Genomic DNA, 19,808 nt, shown 5'->3' with positions numbered 1-19,808 from the left:
ACCGTGTATCTCTCTCACTATCTGGCAGTCCACAGAGTTGACACCTCAACCATCTTATTCACTACTGCAGCCCTAACCCCTAGCATGAGCCCCGCATACAGCAGGTGCTGTGGGTGTATGAAAGGCTGAAAGACTCCAGCTGATGAGAAGAAAAAGAGCAGGGTAAGGTGTCAGCCCACAGGCTGACCTGCAGTGCCATATCCAGGAAATAACCTGAATGAGCACACAGGTGAATGAAATCATTCTTCCACCACCCCCGCATCCCATGGGCCCTCCGGTTGCCGTGGTTACCTTGCCGTAGAGGGACTTGTAGCTCTGACAGATCTCCTGCCTCTGCCTGTTGCTCCGGGAGGTGATTATGTCCAGTATGGCCTCCTTGTCACTGCCTGGAATAGGGGACAGCAATCATCATCCTACCCACCCTGCCTCCAGGAAGCCCACCAGGGCCGCTTCCTTCCCTGGACACAGGCCTAGTAGCTCCCTGCAGGCCTCAGCATGAGCCTTCCACTCATCAGGTGCTGGTGTCAGGGGAGAGGGTCAGTGGGGACTTACTAAGTCACGACTGAAAGCGGACACAGCACACACACTGTCTGTGCTCAGAAGACCCTGATCCAGCTCCTCACTGCACAAATCAGGGAATTAAGGCCCAGAGAGGGGAAATAACTTGTCCAAGGTCTCGCAATGAACCTGGCTTAGAAAACCCAGGTGTCCTAACACCCAGTACAGGGTTCTTTTCACCACAAGACAAAGAAGAATATAAGCACCACCTTCAGACTGTGGCTATCTCTGGGCAAAGGCAGCAGGCGGCATTACCAGGAGGGGTATTTACCATGGAAATTTCAGCTACACTAATGAAGCACTAGTTCTTTAGTTTGGTGGTAAATCTATGGGTGAAATTTCTATTACTCTTTATACCTTTTTTTCTGAAACATTTTATTATGACATCATGAAAATTAATAAAAAGAGGAGACCAAAAACAATGAATAAGTGCACGCCACCATTTCACAGATCCCACCACCACCACCAGAAGGGCTCTGGCCTGTGTCTACATTTGGGGGATACCCCGCAAGCTCCCGTGAAGCCTGGCACCCACCAAAGCCCTTCATGGCAGTGTACAGAGCCTCAGCATCCTGGTTGGGGTCAAAGCCTGGGAAGTCATGGATGGAGCCCCGGTATTTGGCACCCTGTGGAGAGAAAAGTAGAGGGTGAGCTGCCAACCCCGGACTGAGACCAAGTACCCAGTCCCCCAACCTCGGGTCAGATGCCTACCCTGGTCCAGGCTGAGCTCCTTTCCCTGCAAAATCGACTGCTGGCCACATACACCCTGGGTAGCGGTGTGGATGACTCTCCCATACCACCTGCTGCAACCTGCCCAAAGGACAGCGCCATTTCCCCAAGGGAGAGGGGCTTGGCCAAGGCCTGCAGCCCTGTACCACCTTCCAAAGCATCCAGGAGAGGGTAAAAAAACCTGGCTGAGTGTAGGAGATGAAAATGATGCCTGCAAAAATAGCAAGAGTCATACACACACACACACACACACACACACACATATATAATTTTTTTTTAAAGAGATAAAGAGATGGGGTCTCACTCTATTGCCCTGGCTAGTTTTGAATGCCTGGCCTCCAACATTCCTCCCACCTTGGCCTCCCAAAGTGCTGGGATTACAGGCATGAGCCAGTACACGCACCCAGCCCCTCATATTTGTACAGCATTTTATGTTTACACTTTCACCTCTGTGAATGTGATTAGTGTAGCCATTTGTAGACGCTCTTAATTTTATTTCTATTACGGAAGCCAAGCCCAAAGAAGAGCCACTTGTGAGAGGTCACACAGAACCCAGACCTTTTCCCCCCGCTCTCCAGCTCCAGGAAACTTGCAGGTGTCAGCTACTGAGGGTGGGGTCCTGGGCACAGGGGGTCCAGAGACACTCTCAGTTCAATGCCAAGATGAGGTGCTGCCCCCCTGGGCCCAGTAAACTGCGCTGTGAACTGGCATCTGAGGACAAGCTGGCTTGGTCTTTGAGGGGAAGGAGGGAAGCGGCAGAGAGCCAGGGGATCTTAGATATCGAACCTGAACCTGAATGCACAATGGGACTGGTTCACAGAGAAGTCAGATGTGGGTCAGTTACATGCCACTGAGAAGTGGAGGGTCTGGGAGAGCAGCCGAGAGCTGGCAGAGTGGAGGATGCCAGAGCCTGTCACTGAGCACACAGCACAGTGACAAGGCACTTCATCTGTGCTAGGCCCTACCCTAATGGCTGAGGAACTAGGGAAAAAGGGGACCCAATTCCTGTCTTTCACGAGCTCCTGGCCCAGTGGCAGAGACAGACAAGCACATCAATTACTATAAAGCTTGTAGTAAATACACTAAGACAAAAAAAAGGTAATGTGGGAAAACAGCAGAGGCTGATCCAGCTGCGGGAAATCAGGAAAGAATCCAAAAAAGAGGGAATTGAGGGTGGTCCACACAGACCTTGCCTTCAGGGAGGCAGAGGTGGAGCAGAACGAGCCCTGGACCTGGACCTGGACCTGGACCTGGACTGGACTGCCTCCCTGCCTCCCCACCTCCCAGTCTCCCCGTCTCCGTGCCTCCCAGTGTCTGCACTGCAGGACCCTGGCCAGGCCTCTGGATGCTCTCTGGTCTGTCTGCAGAGGCTGGCTCCTCTGAGGTATGCATGCGTGGGCGTGGAGTTACTATTTAAAGTTCTGACCAGAAAGGAACACAGCTGTCTTCCTGCCACCTGGGAATCCCCTGCAACCTGATCACACCCCTGGGTAGAGACATAAAGAGTAACACATACCCAGAGCAGGGCGCCCAGGGCAGGGTGCCTTGCAAGGAGCTCGGTGAGGGCAGGATGGAGGCTTTACTGCCAGCGCTCCCCTTGGCCTTACTTCAGACCTCACAACCAGAGCCTGAGACATTCCTGCTGCCTTCTCCACCCCAGCAGGCAGTTTGATCCAGCAACCTGAGAGCAGATACCAGATCCATTCTGCCCACTGCACAGAGACTGACCAAAGCGGGCACTCAAGTATTTGCCACACAAATAAATGAACAAGAACACGGAACAACTGGGGTCCTCCAGGAATTTCACTTCTAAATTCTTTTCTCTTTCTTTCTGGACACCTCCAGCCCAGCAACATCAAAAAAGTACAGCAGACAAGATTAGCTTCTCAGATGGATGGGGAAACAAGAGGTGGCTGGGCGCAGTGGCTCACGCCTGTAATCCCAGCACTTTGGGAGGCTAGGCGGGAGACCACTTGAGGTCGGGAGTTAGAGACCAGCCTGGCCAACGTAATGAAACCCTGTCTCAGCTAAAAATACAAAAATGAGCCAGTCATGGTGGCAGGCACCTGTAATCCCAGCTACTCGGGAGGCTGGGGCAGGAGAATCACTTGAACCTGGGAGGCAGAGGTTGTAGTGAGCTAAGATCGCATCACTGCACTCCAGCCTGGGCGACAGAATGAGACTGACTCTGTCTCAAAAAAAAAAAAAAAAAATGAAAGAGAGAGAAACAAGAAGGCTCAGAGGCTCAAAATTATTTCTTTGCAAGGATCCTTAAAGACCTTTTAGTTCAGCTTCCCACTCAGTTATTGAGTCCATGGAGAACAGAGACTGTTGAGAATAAGACAAATCATTCTGCCTAAGAAGAACCGTGGAGCCCCAGCTCTAGCACAGGCTTGGCACAGAGGACTGGAAGGAACTGTGACTGGGCTGAATGAATGGATGGAGACATCCATGATGGCCCAAGCTCTGAGATGGAGGACGCTGAAGGGGAAGACAGTGAAGGGAGACCTCCCTGGCACTGGATCCCTAGCAATGCTGTCTCCAATGCCAGGGCCTCCTGGGACCAGTGTGGAAATATTAAGCTTTGAAAGATGCCACCAGGGGCAGGTCCTCCAGGGTCTGTCCGGGCCCTCTGCAGACTGGCCTGTTGCCATGATTCATGGCTGTTTTTCCTTCCACCTGTCTGGACCAACCTGTCCTAATCCACAGTAGCACCAGCCTCTAACCCACCTCAGTAGTAGGATGTCCCTCCCACGGCTCACTTGGAAAAAGAGAGGGAAAGGACTTTGAGAACCACAAGCTGAGAACTAAATGAGGAAAGTTGGTCTCAATATTACCACCTGTGTCCCAGAAGACCCAGAACAGAGAGGGCAGGTGACATGTCAAGACCACACAGCAAGTCAGAGGCCCAGCTAGGAAGGGAATCCAAGGCTCTTTCTAACAGACCAATCTCTCCCTTCCCCTCAGATTCCATCTGGGTGGGAGATGGATCCCACATATCAACCAGAGCTGGAGATAAGAAGGGGCAACCACCACACAGCCCAGTGCTTCCTCCTGGTCAACCACACCAGCCTGCCCCTCTCCTTGAATACTGAAACATTTGAGTTATTGCCCTGTGCTGTTGCCTCTCTGCCATTTTGACCCTATATTCAAGGATATAAAAAGGCAGCAATGTTGTCCAATCCACAGCATCCTAAGTGCTTCTCACACTCAGATACTCACACTTCCAGGGCAGCTACGGGCTACCCTACCATTCATTCAATCAATCAATCAAGCAAGCAAGTGACATTTACTGAGAGTCTACTAAGTAGATGCTTAGGACCAAGGACCAGTAAGAGCTCAGAATCTGGTAGAGAGATACATGACAACTTCAACTACAAGGCGGTGTGGTGGCTACGAGGCTAAGGGCAGCACGGGAGCTAGGAGATATTTCCCTTAGAAGCTCTAGGAGGACAGGGACTGTGTCTCTCTTGCTCACTGATGCATTTCTAGCACCAAGTACAGGGCCTGGAGCAATCAAGCACTCACTGAATATTTGTTTCATGAATGGATGGATGAATGACTGTGAATATATTGCAACCAGATCAGAGAAGGTTTTCTGGAGGTGATGTCTAAGCTGAGTCCTGAGGGATGAGCAACAGGCTAGCCCCGAGGAGTAGAGGAGGGAGGGGAAAGGTGAAGAGGAAGAAGGCATCACACAGAGGAGACACATGGCAAAGGCCTGGAGGGAAGCAAGAGGCACTTGGGAAGGCCAGCCCAGAGTCTCCAGTGCTCAGAGCAGACACTGGGTGTCACTAAGATCATCCACTAGAAGCGGGGAAGGCAAAGAGATGAGGCTGGAGAAGATGATGGGGTAAACAATTCAGACTCTTGTAATGCTGGCAAGGGCAGCTCTAGCCCTGCTGGGCTAGCCTGTGCACAACACCTAAGCCAGGATCTAGGTAAGGCAAGGCTCTGGCACCCTGGCATTGTTTTCCTTATTTTTTTTTTTTTTTTTTTTTTTGAGACGGAGTCTCGCTCTGTCACCCAGGTTGGAGTGCTGTGGCTGGATCTCAGCTCACTGCAAGCTCCGCCTCCCGGGTTCAAGCCATTCTCCTGCCTCAGCCTCCCGGGTAGCTGGGACTACAGGCGCCACCACCTCGCCCGGCTAGTTTTTTGTAGTTTTTAGTAGAGACGGAGTTTCACCGTGTTAGCCAGGATGGTCTCAATCTCCTGACCTCGTGATCCACCGCGCCCGGCCGTTTTCCTTATGTATTAAACAAAGCTGGCAAGTTACATGGCTCAACCTAGTAAAGAATGCCAAATACTAGGGACAGGGTTTTGAGTGGCCAGCTTTGTTCTGGCCACTCAAAACCCTGTCCCTAGTATTTGGCATTCTTTACTAGGTTGAGCCATGTAACTTGCCTTGTAGGTAGATTAAAAACAGTCAAATAGCAGCAGATTTCAAATGGTTCAAATCAATACCTGTCTGGTTGATATGTAGCATCTAGAAACTATTTTAACCTGTCTGCTGGGGTGGAGGTGTGCTGGTGGTGACAAGCACCAAGAGAGAGTGTGAGTCCAGATTCTTCAGAGCTCACAGCCAGACGCCCAGAGTCGCTAAGGTCATGGGATTATAAGCTGCTGGGAAGGGATGCGGAGAAGAGGGAAGCGTGTCCCCAGGAGGAAGGGCGGGGGATGAGGCAGCACGCAGACCCCCTTTCCTATTGCCGCTCCTCCCCCTCCACTGTTCTCCCCCTCATACAATGTGGGTGGTCACAGCAGTGTCTGGGGAAGGAGCTGAAGTGCCATGCTGAGGGAAGGGTGCCTAATGACCTATACAAGCCTTGATCAAAACGCTCACTTAGAGACAAGCTTCTTGAGCAGCAAGCTTGGGCTCCTGCACAGTTCTTTGCACAGGACTAGTAAGATCTTCCAAGTGAGGACCTACTAGATTAGTTGTCCTGGGACCCCCCAGGATCATAGCCACTAGAAGCAAAGGTAGGGGGCTTAGCACTGGTCACATCTGGAGACACAGAGACAGCCCCTCAAATCATCCAGGCCCAGGCTTCCCACCATGTCATTCTCACACTAGCTTCGTGAATTCCGCATCTCTAAGCGCCACCTGCGCAGCTGCACAGGCTTCTCACCCACCCCACCCCAACTGCCTGTCGCACCTCCGGCAGACAGGTTCCTGGCTGCAGGAACCCACGATCAAGGCAGGGGACAGCAGAGAAGGGACTTTCCACCCTGAAATATTCAGCAGGTCCTAGTGCCAGATGGTGAGCAGCTGGGCCCTGGGGCTCTGCGGGGCTGGGCCCCACCCAGGCTGCTGCTGGAGCAGGAGTCTTGGTGGCCTCTTGGGAGCAGAGGCGATGTCCCCAGAGAGACAGGTACATGGCCAGGACTCCAGCTGAGAGCTGCCTTGGCCGGTCCTGACCCAGGCCTCACCTCCACAGCTCCCAGAAGTCCCAGGCACAAGCACCTGCCTATCCTGACCTGTCCTCAAGGTGTTTTTATGTTCATTATTGCATTCAAACCCAGAACGTCTCTGTGAAATGGAGGCCACAGCGCCATGCCTCCTGGGTCTTCCATGACACCACCCTATTTTTTCATGTCTTTGGGCCTCAAGTTCTCCTCTTCCGAAAAGAGAGATAGGGAGAACAGCACAATAACCACAGTGGAAGGAATTGGGGGGTGTGACTAGGCCAGAGAAGAGGGAGCAGTTTGCTGTGTGCATGCACGTGTGCATGTGTTGGGGTTTTGGAGGACACCAGATTCAAGCTAATAATTAAAAACCCAGCTAAAAACTGCAAGCAACAACTTCAGCTCAACGGCAGGGAAGCTTTTCTCACATTTCTCTGTTATTGTCTTCTGCAACCCTCCTCTCCCCCAAACCACTGCACCCCATGCACACCAAATTACTTTTACTCCCCTGAGCACGCTGCATTTACTCTCCCTCTAGCCTGTCCCAGTTGTCCCTACCTAGACCACTCTCAGCCCCCTTGTTCTTCCCCTGAGTAGCTCTCCCTAGGCAACTTCCCCTCTCTCCTCAACCTAGGTGGGGTGGCCTCCTATGTGCCCCAGAGCTCCTTTACTGCCCCACCAGAACACTGTGCATGGAGGGTGCCAACTCACCCCAATGGAGGAGGGTTCCCTAAGGCCCTGCCACCCTGGGACTTGCTTGCAGGAGGTCTGCTGGCCCCCGGTCCATGGCAATAAGAAACCACAGATCAGCCAGGCAGAATGCATGCCCCAAGAGCACCGGACCAAGGTCCAAAGATCTGTACCCTAGGTCCTGGCCTCTCTGATCTCCCAGGGCCTGTCCTGTCCACTTCGATCATCTAGAATCCTGCAATTCAAATGGCTTTCAGGAAGTAGCTCTAGTATGACTCCACATAGGAAATGGGGAACAGTGAAAGTTCCACCTTGAATTTTTGCCCATCATCAGTAACAGTCTTTCCTTCTAGGCAGACAGGCCATTTGTACACACAGTGCACTCCTCAGTGGCTGAGATGAAGGCCACAGCTAGGACTTCTCTGAAGGTACTGATCCTATAACATCCTGTGCTCTTCAGAAACTGCGAATATCCTATAAGCCCAGGTTCACTGGGGGCACTCATGATGTCAAGGATGGATGGAGTTTTGTTACTACTGAGTTCAACCATTCCGTAAGGGGAACATGAGGCCCAGAGACCTCACAGACAGCTTCTGTCTGTGCATTCTGTGGCTAGCAGTTCTGGGTTGGTTGGAGTAAGGGACAACGGGGCCAAGTCCCATGATTTTCTTCAAGATCCCTGAGCTTTTTCTCCCTGCCAATCCCATCATCACACTGACTGCATCACTTTCTCCAAGGCCAGCCAACAGACAGCACCCTCAGGCAAACCCCAAAGTGGAGTGGGGTTTTTTGTTTTTTGAGACTTGCTCTATAACCCAGGCTGGAGTGCAGTGGCATGATCTCAGCTCATCACAGCCTCAATCTCCTGGGCTCAGGTGATTTTTCCACCTTAGCCTCCTAAGCAGCTAGGACTACAAGTACATGCCACCTTTGTATTTTTTCTAGAGATGGGGTTCCGCTATATTGTCCAGGCTGGTGTCGAAATCCTAAGCTCAAGTGATCTGCCCACTTCAGCTTCCCAAAGTGCTGGGATTATAGGTGAGAGACACCGTGCCCAGCCTCAGCAGAGTAGAGTCGAGGTCAGAGTCCTACCTCTAACCACGGCCAGAACCCAGTCTCAGCCACATGGGAGTAAAAGTTCTCATGTGCCTCCAATTCTATTGCCCGGCAGAGTGGTCAGACATGAAAGACTGAGGTTAGAGTCTCCCAAGCCAAGGAAATTCAATCCCAAATGGGTGTGACAGAGAACATTTGCATATCCAGAGGAGAGAAACCCCTCTATTGCCTTTTTGCCTGTCAAGTTTCTATTTCCCTTCCTCAGGCCAAACAGTTCAGGTGGGACCAACTCCACTTCCTTGCTCCAAGAAAGAACAGGTTACCCAGGCCCAGCCAATGAGAACCAGGCCTGGGCCTTCCCCTGGAATCACTGGGCGTGAGTTACGTTGTTTACTCCCTGGGCTGCCAAGACAGCAGAGTGGAAGCCTGGAGCTGCTGATGACTACCATGTCAATGCAAGGAAGAACCTACCCAAGAATGAAGCCACGAGAAGAAGCCCAGCTCACATAGGCAGAATCTTGACACTATCATTTGAACCCCTGGATTCAACCAGACCTGAAGTCCTGGGCCTCTCTGTCAGGTAAGCCAATATACATCCTTTTCTGCTTAGGATATTGTGGGTGATATTACATTATGGTGACCTGCATCTGAAGAGCCGTGACTTGTAACAGGAACAAGCAAAGCCTAAGAACCTTTCCTCCTTCTTTCAGGCTGAAGGTACCAGGGGTCTCTGCAGCAGGCCTAGTGACTCCAGGAGGATCCCAGGCCCAGAGAAAGCAGAGTACCACCTTCAGGAAAGAGAGGCCCCTCACCTGTGCTGGTTTGGCCATGGTCTCCGGTTCTGCAGCAGAATCCACTGTGGAAAAGAAAGAGAGCGTATGAGACTCCCCCCATATCTAATCAGCCCCTTTCTTTCCCTTACATTTCCTCCCTCTGCTGTTTTCCAGCTGCCCCCAGCTCTTCAGGTTAAATCAGACCCAATGACCCAGCTCAGGGCCAATCGCATTTTTTTCAGAAGACAATGGACAGACTAGATGGTGTCCAGACATTCACAGCAGTATGGGAAAGGGACATGGAACCCCGAGGGAGGGCGGACATGGCACTGACCCACCACTGATCCCTTGACTCCTCCAGACTAGGCAGGGTACCTGTCTCACCACCGTCTCAGTTAATACTCACAGAAATCCTTCCACACATCAGATTCTCCTTTTTTATAGAGAGGAAACTGAGGCTGGAGCATCACAATAAATGAGCCAAGATCACACAGCTTAGAACTGAATTCAACAATTTCTAGATCCCAGAGTCTATATTATCTGCACCATGCATGCCCTCTTTTCAAGTCAACAAGGATGGCTTCAGAACCCAGAGCTTGACCGCCTGCAGACAGGACTCAAAGGGCTTTCAACCACCTGCTGCAGTATCTGAAGGACTGTCATTCCTGAACAAGTCAATATGCACTCATTTAGCACCTACTCCGAGTCAGGCATTGCTCTGGGCACTGTGCATACAGAAATTATGAGAGATTTTTTAAACTCGGTTTCTCTGGAGCTTATGCTGTAATGGGAATGAATAACAAATGCACTCATCAGGCTGAGATAAGAACTACAGAGAAAAGACAAGAGTTGGTGAGGAGAGTGACAAGGGGTGTAGTCCCAGGTGGAGGGGGTCAGAGGATCTCACGAATGCAACTGGGGGCACACCAGGGGGCAGTGCAAGTGAGGAACCACCAGGAGCTCAGTGTGGCTGATGTGGTAGCAGGGAATGGTGTGGTAGGATGTAGGGTCTGGGACCAGTGCCTGCGGCCACCATAAAGACTGGATTTTTCAGGCTGGTCATGGTAGCTCATGCCTGTAATCCTGGCACTTTGGGAAGCTGAGGTGGGAGAATAATTTGAGCCCAGGAGTTCGAGACCAGACTAGGTTAACATACTGAGACCTGATCTCTATTTTAAAAAAAATTTTTTTTTAAATAGCTGGACATGGTGGCACATTCCTATAGTCCCAGCTACTTGGGAGACTGAGGCGGGAGAATTGCTTGAACTCAGGAGGTGGAGGCTGCAGTGAGCCAAGATTGCACCACTGCACTCCAGCCTGGGCAACAGGGCAAGACCTTGTCTCAAAAAAAAAAAAAAAAAAAAGACTGGAACACACAGGAAAATAGGACACATATCTCATGGAAAATGGATAAGGAATGGGGGTGGAGGTATCAGGAGACAGGGTCTACAGTGAAGGAACAAAGATATGATATGTAAAAGTAAATGCAAAAAGAGATGTAACTGATTTGGGAAGAAAAGAAGGGGGTGGGGAGCTGACTAATGAGCACTCAGGAGGGCAACAGAGGAAAGTTTAACAATCTTCTTAAGACAAGGAGAAGAGAAACAAAGGACCACTACTTTCCACTTTAAGCAGTTCTGGGCAATTTGATCTCTTTTTTTCTGAGATGGAGTCTCGCTCTATCACCCAGGCTGGAGTGCGGTGGCGCAATCTCAGCTCCCTGTAACCTCCACCTCCCAGGTTCAAGCAGTTCTCTTGCCTCAGCCTCCTGAGTAGCTGGGATTACAGGCGCATGGCACCATGCCTGGCTAATTTTTGTATTTTTAGTAGAGACGGGTTTCACCATGTTGGCCAGGCTGGTCTCGAACTCCTGACCTTGTGATCTGCCCACCTCAGCCTCCCAAAGTGCTGGGATTATAGGTGTGAGCCACCAAGCCCGGCCTGATGTCTTTTAACAATGTCTATGCATTGCTTTTTAAAAGTAAACATAACAGAGTCCACGAGCAGTGGCTCGTGCCTGTAATCCCAGCACTTTGGGAGGCCAAGCAGGGAGGACCACCTGGGACCAGAAGTTCGAGACCAGCCTGGCCAACATGCGAAACCCCGTTTGTATTAAAATATACAAAAATTAGCCAGGTGTGAAGGTGTGTGCCTGTAGTCAAGCTAGTTAGGAGGCTGAGGCAAGTCAGTCGCTTGAGCTGGGGAGGCAGAGGTTGCAGTGAGCAGAGATGGCACCACTGCACTCCAGGCTAGGCGACAGAATGAGACTCTGACTCAAAAAAAGAAAAAGAAAAAAAAGGTAAACATAACAAAGTCAATCAGATTTACCCAGTAAGACCTAAAAGGAACAGAACTAGGAGACTAGAAATCATGGACACATTTCAGCTCAATGCCTTCCAGTTCTCCACATATTCCCTGTTCCCCCAAGACTAAGGGAAAACCTTAGCCATGTGACCATGGGCTTATTGTTCATTTTTGAGTTCAAGGCGATCTCAAGCACAAAACTGAAGCTTTCTCTTTCCTGCTTTGTAGGGTTGTTGGAGGATAAGACCTACGTTATGTCAAAGGCAGCACATAAGAGGCCCAGGCGCGAGACCCACTCTTAGTAAATGGTGATATTCACTGTGCTGGTGGGAAGTTGAGGACAGGGGCTCTGTTGTGTTGCCTCTGTGTCCCCACTGGCTGATTATGAGTCCCCCAAGCTGCAGTCAGTAGAGGACAGTCATCAGATGGGGTTGGAAGTGAAAGGCAGAGGACGGATCTGCCTGCAAATAAATGCAGCTCAGCTCAGCTCAGCTCGAGGAAGCCTTGCGGTTTCCCTGGCAACCAGGGGCCCGTTGGTACAACTGTGCAGCTCTCACCAGGAAATGGAAACTGTACCCCCTTTCCGGTGTGTGTTGGTGGGAGGGGGGGCCCACATCTACCCCAGGATAAGGCTGGAGGCCAGCTCTGGGTTTCCTCTGACCTGGGGGATGGTAGGGGGAGACAGTGAAGGAAGCCCAACGCTAGCAGAGAACCAGGGACTGAATGAGACCCAGGAAGTTGGTTGACACAGGCAGAGGTAGGGCTGAGGCCTGTCACCTGCACCTCCAGCCTTGAAGCACTTTCCTCTGGGCTTGTTGCTGGAAATTTCAGCTGCTGGCTGCAGCCCAGGCCCATCTGGAGGAACACCCCTTTCCAAAGAGAGATGGCTCCAAGGAGGTGCTTCCTACTTTTTGGGAAGATATTCTCAGCTCTGAGAGCAGTTTCTATGTGCCTTGCGTGAGTGCACGGTTCATATGTAAAAAGCAAGCTCCTTCCAGAACTAGATGTTCAGACTGCAGTTCTGAGGGCCAGTCCCCCTGCTGATTCCACAGCCCCTCCTCTGAGGGCTCTGGGAAGCTCCTGAGCTAATCATAAACACACCATTTACCCCGGCTTTAAGATGGCTTCTGATCCCTTCCAGAGCAACCCAGACCCTACTGCTCAAATTGGCTGAGTATTTTACATCCAGCATTTCAGAATCCCAGAAAGGCCCTTAATAATCCACGACTCCAAGTCCCTCATGCTCTAGATGGGGTAAAGGCATCTCAGAAAGGGAAAGTGACTTGCCAGGGCCCAGGAAGCAGCCAACATCTCTGCCGAGCAGCCCTTGATCATAACAAGCCCCCACACAACTGTGGGTCTTGGCTGCAATGGGACACCAGGAAGAGTCCAAAGAACAAGACCCCGGTTTTGGTTCCCAGTCTGCCCCCATGTAACTCCAGGCAAGCCAGATCCCTCTCTGAGCCTTAATTTCTTATCTCTAAAGTGGGAACAATACATCACCCCCTCTTTGGTAGAATCTATCGTTAGAGGCTTTTAGAGATTTCAACCCAGGATTTTCACAGCAGAGTTCTAGGACACAGGATTATCTCCCAGGACACAGGATTGTCCTAGGACACAGAGTATCTCCCAGGACACAGGATTGCTCCCCATCTCCACCCGCCAATATGCAACGTTCATCATCTTGGTTGAAAGAGCTGTTCAAGACTAGTAAACAGGGTCATTCCAGATCTGTGCCTCTTTCCTCCCAGGAACCCTGATTCTCTCAGATCTAGATGAGATTCATTGTGACGACTTATCATGACTGATCATTCCTGATACCCACACAGGAGCAGAATGAATGGCCTGGGTGGCTTTGTGCTGCTCTGGCCACCCCTTGCCTCATCCTTTTGCCTGCAATCAATCATGTTCCTTCCCCTTTGAGAGCTCCAGGCTGACTCTAGAAGGAACGGCTCAACCACAGAGATGTGGATAGGGGAAGGGTTTTGTCCAAGTCATGTGAAGGCATGGGCTTTGAGGCACAGATGTTGCAAAGCAGTTTTTTATTTCAGTAAGTTACTTAAACTGAATCTCAATTTCCATGCCTGCAAAATGCAGACAGAAATACCTACAGATACTGAGAAATAAATGAAATAACAGGTGGAAAACACTTAGCACAGTGCCTAGCACACAGTAAAGGCTCAAGAAATGGTGGCTTTTATTATGATAAGCCCAAACATTTACAATGGAGGCAATGTGGCATTAGAATCAATGCAGGCTTTGTGGTCAATGCCCAGGTTCAAATCCTGACCGTGTAAATTCCAAGCTCAGTAACTTGGGCAAGTTATGGAATTTCTCTGCCTCAGTTTCTTCATCTCTGAAATGACACTCTTGTTAAGGTTTTTGTGAAGATTCAGTGAAATAAGGCAGGTGAAACACTTAGCATGGCCAGGTACAGATTAAGTGTTTAATAAACGGTGACTTCTATTGTCACAATCATCATTATTACAGCGGTAGTCTCCAAAGTGGGGTAATGGGTATGACAATCCACTGGGGTGCAGGACAAGAATATCACCTTTCCAAATGTTTTAATCTTGCCCTTTTATGTTCCATTTTTATTTGTTATACATGTATAAAGTTAAAGAAAATATTAGGGGTACAGGCTGATAGAGGTGCACAGTCAAAATTTGGATTCAATGGAATCGGGACGGGGCATGCCAGGAAGAATAGTAACACCAGGCTAAGAAAAAGCATTTCTGTCCTTGAAAGGTAGCTTGGGCTGTGGAGGAACAGAGTGCACTTTTGAGGGAAAGGAGATGTTGAGCATAAGGGGGTGAACCCAGGTGTGGTGGGAGGGTGATTTAAGAAAAAAGAAATAGTATGGAAAATCATGCAAACAAACAAACAAACAAACAAAAAACCTACCCAGACCTCTGCCTCAGGGGAGTGCCTGAGGGGCTACAGCCTGAGCCACAGTACTCCTCTGCTCACAAGTCTCCAATGGTGCCCCTTAATATTGGGCTTCTAAGCTCAGCAGTCAAGGCCCTTGGTTCTCCTTCCTGACTTCTTTGCCATCACCACCTTCCTCTTCGCCCTCTCTCCCCTGCTAAACCAGGAACGCCTTCCACCAACATTTTTAATCCAGCTTTCCAGAATCTATACCAATGCTTCTCAATTCTAGCTTCACTAATAGAACCTGGGGAAATTTTCAAAATTACCAAAGATTTAAGGTCAGACCTTAGAGATTCTGACTCAACTGCTGGGGTGAGGCCTGGGCTTTGGTAATTTCTAAAAACTTTCCTAGGTGATTTTCATGGCAACCAAGGAGCCTGAGAACCACTGTTATCTGCTGGATTCAAACGCTACCTTTTCTAACAAGCCGGAAGGTATTCCTCCCTCGGGTGCTCTGAAACCACTTTGATTTGACGGGCTTTGGTCAACCACTGTGGATTTATCATTTCTCCAATAGATAAGGGCTGCTAGCCTCCAACGTATCATGGGAAAAAATCTGTACTTCAAAGGAAAACCCTCCAGGATTGTCTGACTCTAGACTTTCATTGTCTTTGAGCTATTTTACAGATCAGTAAATTGCAGATAATTGATGGTAACACAAAGTAATTCTAATATATACTCCTTGCCCTCTCTGGTAAAGGTCCAATTGATTTCCCACCCCCTCAGGTAGAAAAACCAGTTTTGTCTCTAATTGCACATTGCTTTCAATACAAGGTGTCTTTTGAGCTGGTTATAACATCTGCCTGGTGCGGTCATTGATTAATAAGTAGAACAGCACATGATCATTTTTGTAAATGTATGAGTCATAATTTTACCCTTTTTAGAAGATTACTGCATATGCCTCTTTCCTGCACCCCCTCCCACAGGGCGTGGCTCCCAGGGATGGTTGGGGGTAAAATGCACTAAATGACTTTCATGCTTTCTTTAGTGACCTCAGCAAATGGAACCATCTACTATTGGTTTTCAAACTGTGCTTTACTCCTCTTCCTTTGGCCAGGAGATAAACTAGAGAGGTTAAGTCACTTACCCAACATCAGAAGAAAATCAATCATTAAGCAGGGGCATGTTTTTCCATAAATATTTATTTGAGCACCTCCTGCAGACTAGGCCCACTGGTAGGAGTTGGGGGTTGAACAGAAAATGAGACAGACAAAGCTCCTGGCCCCACAAAGCTGGTGACGTGGTGATGTTACACAGCAGTTTGCAGTATATACATATAGATCCTATACCCAACCCATAACCAAGGAAAAATTGAGTATTTACCATGATAAACAGAAATATACTTTTAAAATATGACATTGAAAGTACATTTAATAAGGAGGCCAATAGTGTCTTCCTGTACCCCCAAAAGATCATCTTCAGTGACTCCTGGGGTATATCCATTCCACTTAGAAGGCCCCTGGCCTATAAAATCTAGATCCTTCCCTCTTTCCCCCTTCTTGCTGGCTTCTCCTCCAGTCTGCAGGAAGACACCCAAGACGTGCTCCATAACCCTCCAGGAGCCTTGATTCTGATGAAGCTGGGGTAAATGCCATCCCCCGGCTCTGTGCGTGGGAACATCCCCCAGCTTGATGTACTCGGCTTTCTTAGAGAGCAATGTCTTTTCCTCTCCTGACCCAGAACCATTGATCCTAGGGCTGGACAAGGCCTTAGGAGATCATCTGTCTGCTTCAGGATTGGAACTAGTCTAGCCTAGATTTGAACTCCAGCTCAGGTCACTTTTGTGAGAGGCAGAAGTGACAGGCAGCAAAGTAGTGTCTCACAGTGTAGAGGCTGGAGCCAGACTGCCTGAGACTGAAGCCTGAGGGCGATATTTAGTAGCTGTGTAGTGTTGTGCAAGTATTGAGCCTCTCTGTGCCTGTTTCATACTTAAAAAAAAAAAAAGTGATGGGATAAAAATAGCACCTCCCTCATAGGAGTTATGATGAGGATAAAAAAAATTAAGACAAGTCTAGAGCTTAGAAGAGGACCTGGCACACAGGAAGCACTATATTTTATAAGCATTTGTCATTATTATTTCTTCCTTAAACTTTTAAGGGCTGGAGTTTCCACGTCTGCAAAATGGGCATTAATAACAGCATCTAACATATCAAGGCTTCAGCCGGGGCCTGGCAAGTTTAAGGGTTTGAGAGATAATAGTGGTTACCATTTTTTTGTTGTTGTTAATTATCAGGTATTTAATACAGTTCAAGAAAATTGCACCTTTATATCCCATTCATCTCTGTTTATATATTTTTCTTTTTTTTATTATACTTTAAGGTCTAGGGTACATGTGCACAACGTGCAGGATTGTTACATATGTATACATGCGCCATGTTGGTGTGCTGTACCCATTAACTTATCATTTACATTAGGTATATCTCCTAAAGCTATCCCTCCCCGCTCCCCCCAACCCACGACAGACCCCAGTGTGTGATGTTCCCCAGTGGTTACCATTTTATTGCTATTATTTAAGGACCTCCAGGACATGGGTTTTTCAGAAGAGGAACTCAATCAGGTCACCTGCCTTCTCAAGTACCACACACTTTTGAGATAACACAGCACTTTCATATCTGCCATCTTACAGCCTCATGAAGGTATCAATCTCATTCTCATTTTGCAGATAGGCGGGACGTCCAAGGAACCTATGGACAGTCACTCCTCCATAGCCAGTCTCTGTGGGGGCTTCTCAACTCCAGGAGGAAAGGGAATGAGGCTGGATTCCAAGGCAAGTTTATAGGCATAAAGACACCCCTCCGACTTCCTCTCCTCTACTGGCAGGAGAAGGGGTACATGCAAGCTCAGGAATCATGGTAGAGACCACATCCTGTGCTTTGTCGCCACCCAGGAAGTATGTCGGAGGGGCTGGGTGGGGTGAGGCTGGTGACTCCACTGGGCCTCCCCAGAAAATCCTAGAATGGTAGAGAAAGAACCATTCAGACCCAACCCATTTTAATAATACCAGTGGGGGTGTCCCGCGTATATGTCCTATCCCTGTTGAGAGGAAAGGGCTAAGCCCCAGAGGGGTAGTAGGTGTGCCCAGGGTGCCTAGCTGGTTAGTGGCAGGGCAGGGGCTGGGTCTGAGGCTGGATCCTGGCGGCCCAGGGCTCCCTCTGGGTGCTGCAATGCAGATGTGCCAGTCACTGGCAGCTACCCAGCACTGCAGTCTTCCCCGCCTCATCCCAGGAGTCAGTCTCAAGAGGCCAGGCCTTGGGCTTCCCTGCCCCTCCTCTGCACACTCACGTCTACATTTTGCCCCAGCAACAGCTGTGGCCCTTATCCAGAAACTGCAAATATTTTCTGTATCTCAGCCGCCTTAGGAACAAAGGGTAGATAAGGCAAAGAAGGATGGATGAATGATTGTCACAGCTGCAGAGGGGGATGAAAGCCTCTGCCTCCTGCCCTCCCCAGCTCCACCCAACTCCCAGAATCCTAAATCTTAGAACAGTTGAACCCTAGAATGTCTGCACTGGAAGTGGCAGGCAGTTCAGCAGACTTTGCTCCAGATGGGGCACAAAGGCTTAGAGAAAGGGCTTGCTCAAGAAGCCCCAGCACACATGGACTGTAACCCAGCTTTCCTCTGACCCCAGGCCAGTGCCCTCTGCATGGCTCAGGGCCTGCTGCTAGAAGGTCAGGGTCCACAGGGGCTGAAACTGGGGCGGTTGTTCGCTTCACTATGAAGGGTTAAGCAGGTCAGGATATCCTGTCAGTGGGAGCAATTCCAAGCACGTTTTGGGCAAGGGGAAGGAATAATGGAGGGAAAAGAGCGGAGTCTTGGGGGGAAACCAGAGTCCTTTCACAAACCCGGGAGCCATATGTCCAAATTTGGAATTGTCAGAGAAGACCCACTAGAATCTAGGGAAAAGGAGGAGGAGGCAGGAAGCCATGGCCAGATTAATTGTCCCAAAGGACCTCCTGCCCCTTCCCCTTGTAGGGCCTACAAGGGTTGTGCCAGGCTTCCCAAACCTATAATCAAGACTCCCAAACCTGCAATCATTCCATACAGCTGACAAACAAATCAATTTGCAAAGCCATTGTTTCCTTTGAAAGAGACTGGGTTTCTCAACTATGGACTTGGAGAAGGAAATCCAGGCTCAGAGAGGGAAAGCCACCGCCCAAGGTCACACTGCAAGAGGGGCTGGGATTCTGATTCAGGGTATTTCGCTCCCATGCTGGTATATGGGGAATCATCTGAAGCCCCCAAACTCTGGGAAGGCCTAGATCTCTTAGGGGAAGCAGAAAGAAGGGTAGTGCCCCTGCCTCACCATAGGAATCCTCGGAGCCCCGTTGGGAGTTTGCATTCATAGACGAGCAGTGGCCCAAAGGGGATGGGGTCCATGAGGCCTTGAGGGTGTCTGCACGCAGACAGCCCTCCCCCAACACCACACACAAGCCATTTTACAAGCAGCTGGAGGGTCCAACGCTCCAGCTCTCAGCCTTGGGCCTCAGCCACACCCTTCTCTGCAGGTCCTTTGACTGGCGTCCAGCTGACCCAACCCCGGACATTCAAAGTCTCTTGAGTCCCCCCCAAGTTAAGGCCGCCAGGACCAGCCCCCGGCTTAGCCCCAGCGCCCCCACCCTCAACCAGACCCTCTGCAGCGCCAGGACTCCCTCCCTTCCCCTCCCCTCCCCCAGCCAGGGCGCCCTCCGCCCAAGCCTCTCCGCCCCGGCCCCAGATTTGCTCCGCTGCGCCCCCCAGACACACCCAGTCCGCGACACTCTCAGGTTACAGCGCCCTCCCGTCCCCGCTCCAGGCGCTGGGCACGGATCAGCCGATGACTGGGCGCTTATTGCTTGTGTCCTTGCAGCCCCCGGGAAGGGGTTCCCAGAGCGACTCCCCTCTACAGCCTCAGCCCACTCACCGCGCAGCGGAGGCCTCGGGTCGCGGACGGACGCACGGGCGCAGGGACTCGAGGACGCAGCACTCGCTGGATGGGAGCCCGTTAGCCCAGCAGCAGCCGCAGCGCGGGGCGGGCCGGGAGGACAGCCGTGGGCTCCGAGCCGGACACGTGGCGCGCAGAGGCCAATCCAGAGCGCCCGCCTCCCTCCTCCACTCCACCCCTCCAGCTCCTTTGCTTTTGGAATCTTAGAATGTCACTAGCCAGAGGGGCTCGCCGGGAGAACCTTCTCAGTTCCCAGCCCCCGGACCGGAGACCGAGAAGGAGTAGGGGCTTTGGCCAAGGTCACGCGGCCCTTCAGGGCTAAGAAGTCAGGGCTCCTGACTCCCGGTTCTGGACACTTTCCCGCAAATCCTTACAACTCGCCAAAGCTTTGTTGGGAAACAGAAAATTGAGGTTTACCAGGGGCACTTTATCTGCCAGA

General features: G+C 50.4%; 1 protein-coding gene across 2 annotated transcripts in view; it reads right to left on the bottom strand.

The window, feature by feature from the left end:
* Positions 1 to 19,545, bottom strand: part of ANXA6 (annexin A6) — a 58,247-nt gene extending 38,702 nt beyond the window's left edge. For both annotated transcript variants that reach the window (XM_010373678.2, XM_010373679.2), the window contains exons 1-4: positions 19,349 to 19,545; positions 9,252 to 9,295; positions 1,094 to 1,184; positions 292 to 386 (exon numbers count right to left, since the gene is read on the bottom strand). In XM_010373678.2, coding sequence (XP_010371980.1) covers positions 292 to 386; positions 1,094 to 1,184; positions 9,252 to 9,269 — 204 coding nt within the window. In that variant the 5' untranslated portion in view covers positions 9,270 to 9,295; positions 19,349 to 19,545. The remainder of the gene's footprint in view (positions 1 to 291; positions 387 to 1,093; positions 1,185 to 9,251; positions 9,296 to 19,348) is intronic.
* Positions 19,546 to 19,808: the final 263 nt, after the last annotated feature.

This window comes from Rhinopithecus roxellana, chromosome 3 (genome assembly GCF_007565055.1).
Source record: "Rhinopithecus roxellana isolate Shanxi Qingling chromosome 3, ASM756505v1, whole genome shotgun sequence".
Taxonomy (NCBI): domain Eukaryota; kingdom Metazoa; phylum Chordata; class Mammalia; order Primates; family Cercopithecidae; genus Rhinopithecus; species Rhinopithecus roxellana.
Note: the sequence above shows the minus strand (reverse complement) of the source record. Positions and strands in the feature narration are given on the sequence as shown.